Genomic DNA, 9174 nt, shown 5'->3' with positions numbered 1-9174 from the left:
TGTTACATTATTATAACATTACATACTACAGATGCATATATATATATATGTAGTATGAAATTGTCATAGCAGAGTTGCCGTCGTTGCATGCTGCTTTACGCATGCGTGTGCAGCCGAATTATGACGTCAGGCAGGTTTCCCTCATGTCAGATTCGCTAATAATTTAATTTTAAACCCACTGTGCTTCACAAAAGCAATAAAAACAGTAGGTCACAATGTTACGCAAATAAAGATGCAATTTAAATAGCAAGAGAAAACGACAAAACCACGTAACCACACTGCTACGTAACGACAATGCTACGTAAGAAACTACGTGTATTGTGCAACAGGAACTGTTCTCCCGCCATCCAGCCTGTCACCTTAAACTCACCGAAAACCCTTAAAAACGCATCGAAGACGACTGATCGCATCCTCGTTTTTGTGACCAGGTGGGCATCGAGTGAAGATCTCTGAGAATAACTGTCTGCCTGCTGGTGAACGTTAGTGGACTTTGTTTGCACGAGTTTGACGTGTTGAATGCTGAGTACCTCTTTGCTCTCCGGAAGACTGTGTTTGCATCTTTTCGTACCGTCATAAGTAAAGTCCACTGATGAGTGGTTTTCCACCAAGTTATTGAACTAATGCCGTTTCATGAAATAAAAAAGACTGTTTTCCGTCACAGATCTGCCTCCTGCGATGGCAACCCCGTGTTCTGAAACGTTTTTAATAACAGGAGGTTGTGGCTACTTGGGATTTCGGTAAGTTTTTTCTCACAATAACGTCATTGCTTTCTTCCAAGTAATTTGCTTGCATTTACATGGTTATACTGTAACTACTCTTGCGGCCACGAGATGTCGCCCGAAGATTACCTGTCCGTTTTCTCTGAGGCCATAGCTATCAGTCATAATGTTTAATAGGTTTCTGATAGAGTAAGCTCACATTACCATGTTACCATGGTTTTCATTCCTTCTGACTGAAAATCGCTGACGTTAAGGTCAGAGCTTCTGTTGAAAGGTGTCACTTCATTCCATCCTTGCACCTCAGCACAGATATTACAGTAACTTTTGTATTTTTCCTTTGATTTGGAATTCTCACTGTCTCTGGGAAAAAGCTGTGATTCGTTTTTATGTCAGAAATTGCAAACCTGCTCTGTCAAACTCGCACCTCTGAATCCTGCCAGTGAGAGTGATTTCATAGTGATTATGCCTGTCAGGAAGTGTGATTACACCACTGAATATAACTGAGAGTGAGACTCTAGAAATGGTGTTTTGTGCTCATTTCACAGCAATAAATCTTGATCTTTCTTATCACCCACAGCCTTGCGTGTTCGCTGCAGAAGAAAGGAGCCAAAGTGGTTCTGTTCGACACCGTCCAGCCAAACCAGCGAGTTCCAGGGGACATTGTGGTTGTCGAAGGAGACATCCGTGATTATGCACAGGTGGAAAAGGTGTCCCGTGGCGTGGATTGTGTATTTCACATCGCCTCCTACGGCATGTCGGGCAGGGAACAGCTGAACCGAGATCTGATCGAAGCAGTGAATGTTACAGGCACACAGAACGTCCTGAAGGCCTGTGTGGAGCACGGCGTCTCCCGGCTGGTCTACACCAGCACCTTCAATGTGGTTTTTGGAGGCCAAGTGATTGAGAATGGAGATGAGAGCCTTCCGTATCTGCCTCTCCATCTTCACCCCGACCATTACTCGAGAACCAAGTCCCTAGCCGAAATGGCTGTGTTGGAGGCAAATGGTTCTCCTCTTAAAGGCGGTGACGGAGTCTTAAGAACCTGTGCACTTCGTCCAGCTGGTATCTACGGACCTGGTGAGCAGAGACACCTCCCGAGAATAGTGAGCTACATTGAGAGGGGGATTTTTCGATTTATTTACGGAGAAGCCAGCAGCCTGGTGGAGTTTGTCCACGTTGACAACCTGGTGTCTGCTCATGAGCTGGCTGCTGAAGCACTGACTGATGAGAAACAGAAGCTATCCTCCGGCCAGGCTTACTTCATCTCAGATGGGCGACCTGTCAACAACTTTGAGTTCTTCCGACCTCTCGTGGAAGGCTTGGGATATCCCTTCCCCAAATTACGACTTCCTATAACGCTTATCTACTTCTTTGCGTTCGTCACAGAGATGATCCACCACATCGTCGGGCCTTTCTATAACTTCCAGCCACTGCTGACGCGCACCGAGGTGTACAAGACCGGCGTGACACATTACTTTAGCATGGCTAAAGCTAAGGCAGAACTGGGATATGATCCCAAGGAGTACAACCTGGAAGAGGTGGTCCAGTGGTTCAGGAGCAGAGGTCACGGCAAGAGTCGCCATCAGCCAGTCCTCAGTGAATTTATCCTGCGTGCTCTCTTCATCACTGCGTCTGTAGCTGTAGCACTTTCATTTCTTCCAGTCGTCGGCAGTTGATGAGAGACTTCAGACCGCATCCGAACCTCATTCCATCCGTCGTTTACACAATATGCTGCTCAGTGAAGTGTCCCCTCAAAATGTTTTATGCTGCTTTCAGAAGTCTCTCTGCAGGTCCTTCAAATGGTTTCAAAGTTTTCTCATTAAAAGTCATCACAAAACTGTCTCTTTTTTGCTCTTATCACCACGATCGTGTTCTCATCACTTGAGTTTATATATGTAGTTTACTGTGGTTTTATTGTAGTAGTTTAGAAAGTCGTGCACACCGGAGCAAAACCTGAAGCGTTAAAGTGTTTACACTGTATAGATTTAAGTACGCACAGGTGGTAAAAGTGCATTTTGAAAACAAGAAAAACCACTCCAAAGGCATCAGTATCCGCTATATTATTTTATTTTGCTCATCGATAGTCATGAATCAGCTTATGTCAATTAAAACTTTTCTATTATTCCTTTTGAGTTCATGGTTTTAGTGATGAAAATTTCATCATAAAACTATGGACAAATGAGACAAGTCTCATTCTGCCTATTTTCAAGGTCAGGTTGCAGGGGCAGCAGCTGGAAGTGAAGAAGCCCAGACACATTTCAGACAGAGGTATAATTACTGAGAAAAGCATCTGCTCTGGAACCTCCCTCCAAAATGCATGTGAACAGTTGATCCACATCATACTTTGTTTTAACATGTGCTGAAGATTTTTTGGAAATATTTTTTTATAACATACTTTTCAAAAATGCATAGAAGCTTCAAATTGGTTGAGTAAAAGTTTGATTTAAATCTCCGAAATGTAATTAATATGTACCAATATATATTTTACTTATACAAAAAATAAAAATAAGCGAGTCACAGATAGCTGTACAAACTTGGGTGATACATTTAAAAAAAAGATGACGACACAACGTTAATATAATCATTCACTTTTATTGACTTTTCCTTGCTCCATTCTAAGGTAAAATATATGTGGGCTTTTAGTCGTTCAAAAACAAAAATGAAATAAACTTTGCGGAAGCATATCTCAAAAAGATGTGATGAAATAATACTCCCAAAGCTGTCTGAAACACAGAGATTTGAAATCGATATTTCATTGCAGTTAAAGATGCACTGCATGCATATCCATCCGCGGTGAAAGAGTCGGACCAGGTGAGGCGTGCTTGGTGCGGTATTCGCGTCTGCCCGGATGAATGCAGACATCCCCTTCTCTCTCTCAACTCTTTCAGAGCCGGCAGCCCCTCGCTGAGTTGGTCTCGATCATTGTTTCTCTGCAGCTTTAACCACATTCCACTGAGGCGCAGCGCATCCCGTCTACATCCTCGCATTCCTTTTGCGCAAACAAGTCCGCTGCCAAAAACCGGATTTTGGTCCACTTGGAAGCCATATATTGCGATAAATTGACGAGATATGTCATATTTCGGGGAGGTTAGTAATTTGTGAGCAGTTAGGAGTCAACAGTGAGGAGTGTAGGTAAGGTTTAAAGAAAGATCCAACAAGGGGAAATTCCTCCGCGCAGCGCGCCATTGACTGTAAAGACCTTTCAACTTAACAAAAACTCAAGTTGACAAACTGTCGGCACAAACTGTGTGAAAGAGTTTGTTTTCCGCGGAAGAGGATTACGGAGCAGAAGATGCGGCTCACGGCGCTGGATGTTTCTCACTTGCAGGGGGGTTTTCAGTAACAGTGAGGAAGAAGGCAGCAGCAGCGCCGCGTTTTGTTTTGATTTCCATGTGAAACGCAGCGCGAGCGGTGGAGCAACATGGAGCGCTACCAGGAGGATTTGGGGCTCCGAGCGAGCACTTTGATGGAGGACCTCTCGCTATATGACGGCATGTACAAGGCGAGGAGAGATTTGGTGATAAACCCTGATTTGGACTTTTCGGCTCCGGTGGTCGCGGAGCACGAGCCGATGAATGGCACCTCTGTGCTCCACCAGCAGCATCACACCGTGGAGAACTTTACATCCGGGAATAAAGTGTACACGGCGGCTCCGGTCCGACCCGTTAACTGCAGCCGGAATATCCCGGTGGATTATTGCGCCCCTCAGAGAGACGAGGAGGGCTGTTGCACCAAGTCTGAAGTGGCTCTGCCGTGTTACACCGGCGCATCCGAGAGGCACCGGAGGTTCTCCCTGGAGGTGCAGGGTCACCGCTACAGCACCGGCTCGGCTTTCGATGGCGTTCCCTTGAACAAGCCGGTGTCAGTGCCCGGCAACAGGTGCAACAGCGTGTGCATCACCAGCAGTCACGACGGCCGACACAACGCCACCAGTCCCAGGTCCAGCCTGGCTTCATCCCTCTCCTCCCAGGAGCAGAGCAAACACCCCAGTCCCAGGTCCAGCATCAGCAGCCCGAGGAGCAGTTTGGTCGTCCCAGGCCTGGACCGGTACACCAGCCCCAGGTCTAGCATGGTCCACTGCGAAGGCAGCAGCGTCCTCAGCCCCAGATCCAGCTATGCAAGTACCGCCAGTGACACCAGTAAACACTCCAGCCCCAGAACCAGCCTCAACAGCTGTGACTGCTGCAGCAAACCCAGCAGCAACCGCACCAGTGGCATCAGCATGGGGTACGACCAGAGACACATCAGTCCCAGATCCAGCACCGCCAGCCAGTACTCCTTCACAACCAGCCCCAGATCCAGCTACTCAGACTCTCGGTACGGCCCTATGGTCAACCATGATTTTGAGGGGGCACCTTTGGCTAGTCCACGTTCGAGCATTTGTAGTCAGGACGGGAACATCAGGCAGGGGACGGGAGCCAACTGTGTGGTCAGTCCCAGGTCCAGCATCTCTAGTCACAGTTCTAGAAGTTCCCGGAGCTCAAGGGGCTCAATGAGTACCTACCCCGACCTGCAGCTGCCGTCACCCCGCTCATCTATGCTGGGGGGCAGTTTGCAAGAAGACACACTCTTACAGGACTTTGGGGACTCCAATGGGATCCCGAATCGGCTTCATCTTCAGGGGCTCCCAGAACCTCATTCTGTTCAAATAGCAGGGACAGCGGATATCCCCACTTTGAATTACAGTGTGGCCACAAAAACTGCATCCTCAGGCCAGAGGTTCAAGCTGCCCTACCAGGTGACCCCAAGCCGGGAGAGTGGACCAAGCCAGGCAGAGAGGCGACTGGAGGCTCTGACTCTGGAGCTGGAGAAGGAGCTAGAGATGCACATGAAGAAGGAATATTTTGGTAGGTACTCTGAAGTGATGTATTGGATGAAGGGGTGGTTTGCGCCTAGTTCAGGCACTTTATCAACAATACTTTTGCCACTGACATTTCATTTATCACGTCGGGAGTCATCAACAGAGAAAATAGATTTTATTGCTTCCACAGACATTCAAAAACAATACTGTTCCAGACTAGTCAACCATCGTCACTGCTAAAGATAAGAAATATATCATTCTGTGAAACACACTCAGTTTGTGTTCCAGTATTCAACTCAACTAGCAAGTCGTATAAACACACATGCACAACACAGAGGAATGGATGTTGACTGAGAGCCTCTCGTGATGTTAAACGTTAACGCCACGTTTATTTATGCACTGAAAGAGAATGTCCATCTGGGGTCCTTCAACCTCACACGAAACATGAGTGGTGTTACATTTACATTTGTCAGTCATTTGAAGTGTGTTTAGATCATTAAAGTAAACAATCTATGAGATACTAGCATTTTCCCATCATTGTTTTTGAACAAATAAGGGGCATGTGGGCTAAATGTGGTCCTCCAAGTCAATTCATGTGGCCAGCTTGAGCTTTAGATGCATGAAGTTTTGTCAAAATGAATTTCTGTTCTGCAGAAACGTGGACCGTAGTAAGCAGAGATTATAAATGTCAACAATTAATTGTTGCATTTAGTTTGCCCCCTGTTACAAACTGGTGCAGAGCTTGAATGTCTCACAGCGATCCTTGTTTAAAAGCCTCCCTTGAGCACCTGTCTAGCTCACGCTAGTTCAACAGAGGGCAGGAGTGGGTGCAGGTTTTTGTTCCAACCAATCCATAGGACACATTTTCACCAGTCAGGTGTCTTAGGAGTGTATTCGGTTGATTGTCAGTCCTGGGGTTACTGGTTTCAGATGACACCAGATTTGTTCAAGTGTGTGTGCTTGAACGTTGAGGAGCGGTTTGCCCACCCCTGTGCTAGTTGCCACTGTAAGTGGCCGGTAGTTCCTTCAAACCGACAGCCTTTAGTGACGTACGATTAAAAGTGGGGCTGCTCCTGAGCAATCGTCCAGCTGATCGACAGGTTGGGCAATTTTGGTAATTTCATGGCATCGGCACCCTCTGTGAAGGTCTAAAGTTAGTCACTGTCCCTCTCTTTTCTGATGTGCGAGAGGTGTGACTGACTGGCCTGACCTTCACGTCGCACCACCTGTGGAGTACGTCTGCACTGCAGTCAACCACACTATACAATTTGTAATTTATGAGTCTTCACTCCACTGGGGTTTGAAAGTAGAAATCATTCTAAGGCTGAAACTTACGTTTGCAAGAGCCAGTCATCATTGGAGAGTGAGCGCTTTTAAAGGGAGTGCAATAGTTGCTCTGTTAGTTCTGCTATCACCTGTTGAGTAGGAGCTTTTTGTCCAGTTAGCAGTTATTTTTAATATTTTTAAATGGCCACAGAGTTGCCCCATTTGGGCAGGAAAACACAACTCTGAATACTTTCTGTGTGGTTGCAGTTGTTGCAATTTGGCTATTTAGATGACATGTCTGATTTGACATAAGAAAATGTTTCATTCGAAAAATTAAAAATCCTATCTTGCACTTTTGTGAAAGTACATATTTTTGCAGGTCCACATTTTAACTTTCTACACTGGAAATCTTTTGGTGTCGTTTCAGGTTGCAGTGAAACAGCGTGTTTTTTTTTATCATGAATTTTGGGGGAGAATTGGTCGTTAGTTGATGAAGAAGCGTTGGTGTGATTAGAGAGGCACATTCCTCTCCCTCGCCAGAGTGACACAGCTATAGAGATCCTGCCGAGGAAGTTGCCGTCTACCTTTTAAATGAGCAGCGTGACAAACGGCAGCAGTTAGAGAACACTAGTCTGTTTAATGCCAGAGCACTTGCTCAGAGGCAGGCTGGGACAGCTGTGGGTTTGCTGTGGGGAAGGAGCAGGTGAGAGAGAGAGGATGGACGGCGGGAGGGACAGATGAGGACAGACGGCAGGAGATGATAAAGAAAGAGAGAAAGGAAAGTAAAGAATGCAGTCGAACCGAGCTCAACAGAGACCGCTCTTGTTTCCGTAGCGACTGTGGAGAAATTGATCGCCCAAGCTTTTTCTTTTGAAGGGGGGCCCAGCAGTGCCTGCCAGTGTCCCGCACTGGCCGCTCGGCTCTGCTGGCCGGCCCTTGTGTGGCCTCTGTTTGTTGTGGTGGCATAGTAGCTGTAAATCAACAGCTGGCCCAATACAGACTTGCAATTGAAACAGCGGAGTGAGACCCACCACACCCCCACCCGAGCCCTGCCGCCCTGCTCCACTCCCCCGCCAAGCCCTTCATTAACCAGCCAGTGGGGAGCCCGGCAGCACCAGACACTTGGCACACGATCTTGGCTGGCGGGCCAGACATAGTTGGTGGGGGTCAAGTCTGATCACCTGCCCAGAATTATAATGGCAGTAGTCATGCACATGTCTGACTCACAAGTGCTGACTTGTAGGCAACAACTGCACACCGGATTTCCCTCCCGCCGCTACTGCAGTTTGGTTATTTTGATGGTGAGTCGGAACATGTACCCACGCTGATGTTGAATTTTGACTTGACTTAAAGTCTTTGACTGTTGCACTTTGACTAAATAACATGAGCTGATGTAGCGTAATTGGCCACCTGACACTGAAACTTGAAAATTGTATTTGTTTTCAATGATTGTGTCAACACAACTGACTAAGCAGTTTGAAGATATGACCTCAAATGTTAGAAAAAAAACATTTGTTGGTGAAGGCAAATGTAGTTATATGTTAAGTCTTTTGTGCACATAGTCACCCTTGTCCACCTGTACAAAAAGAATTTGCATGAAATGTGTAATCCAGTCATTACCCAGCTTACCGTGAGGAACAAAGGATCTGTGTGTCTCTGTTTGGGTGAACGAGGAAGAATTGGGGTGGTTTTGATCTCCATATATGAACTACTCAAATTCTATCATGTTTAAAAAGAGCACCTTCTCAGTGCCCTCTATACAATGTTAGGGGAGTGGGTTTAGCTAAACCTCGATGTCATGAGGTGAACAGTAACGCAGTTAGTGTTGTAGTCGAGACGACCTATGTCGGGAACGAGACCAGCCCATGCAGGTGCCAGATCCGAAACTGAGACCAAACTGAATTCAGAACAAACTGATAGTTTGTTGCAAAGATAGCGTTTCAATTCTTGATTTGTTTTGACAGAATGACTCCTGTTTCTTTAGCAGTAAAAAGTAAATGCATTTCTATATAGCAAATAGACTTGTGCTTCTGTGCTCAGTATTCATTGGGTCTTGGACTCGCCCCCTTAATGGTCTTTGTCTCAGAATTTGTCTCCGTGTGCTACCAGCTGATCAGTACAAACACAAGTGAGAGTGGCCACTTCAGAAAGCATGAAAATTGTCAGTCTCTGTATGTTTTTGTCCAACAATGATGTTTCTGATGATGATCATGAAGAACGACTGCCGTTCTGCTAAGTCTGGCCTCATGCTGCATATTAGGCGTCTGAAAAACACTGATCTGCCAGTTCTTCCATTTATGCAGGTTATGAATTGTCAATGGATAATCTAAATGTATTAATCTTAATTATTTTGGCCGAGTTTTGGAAGTTTTTGGTCGATGGTTTGAT

At 46.1% G+C, this 9174-nt stretch overlaps 2 protein-coding genes across 4 annotated transcripts in view; both read left to right on the top strand.

Moving 5' to 3' along the window:
• The first annotated feature begins 175 nt into the window (after positions 1–175).
• On the top strand, positions 176–2556 carry sdr42e1 (short chain dehydrogenase/reductase family 42E, member 1). 2 transcript variants are annotated; one of them, XM_053865961.1, is made up of 3 exons: positions 176–479; positions 662–737; positions 1297–2556. In XM_053865961.1, exons 2-3 carry the CDS (start codon positions 676–678, stop codon positions 2393–2395), a joined length of 1161 nt encoding a protein of 386 aa, XP_053721936.1. In that variant the 5' UTR covers positions 176–479; positions 662–675; the 3' UTR covers positions 2396–2556. The 2 variants fall into 2 exon arrangements, with proteins under 2 accessions (XP_053721936.1, XP_053721935.1); XM_053865960.1 differs by having other exon boundaries at positions 177–428.
• A 1047-nt stretch (positions 2557–3603) lies between these two features.
• Positions 3604–9174, top strand: part of wtip (WT1 interacting protein) — a 31054-nt gene continuing 25483 nt past the window's right edge. The window contains exon 1 of one of the 2 annotated variants that reach the window (XM_053866247.1): positions 3604–5566. In XM_053866247.1, coding sequence (XP_053722222.1) covers positions 4141–5566 — 1426 coding nt within the window. In that variant the 5' untranslated portion in view covers positions 3604–4140. The remainder of the gene's footprint in view (positions 5567–9174) is intronic. The other variant, XM_053866246.1, reaches the window with a different exon arrangement.

Source organism: Synchiropus splendidus, chromosome 5 (assembly GCF_027744825.2).
Source record: "Synchiropus splendidus isolate RoL2022-P1 chromosome 5, RoL_Sspl_1.0, whole genome shotgun sequence".
In the NCBI taxonomy this organism is placed as follows: Eukaryota; Metazoa; Chordata; class Actinopteri; order Syngnathiformes; family Callionymidae; genus Synchiropus; species Synchiropus splendidus.
Note: the sequence above shows the minus strand (reverse complement) of the source record. Positions and strands in the feature narration are given on the sequence as shown.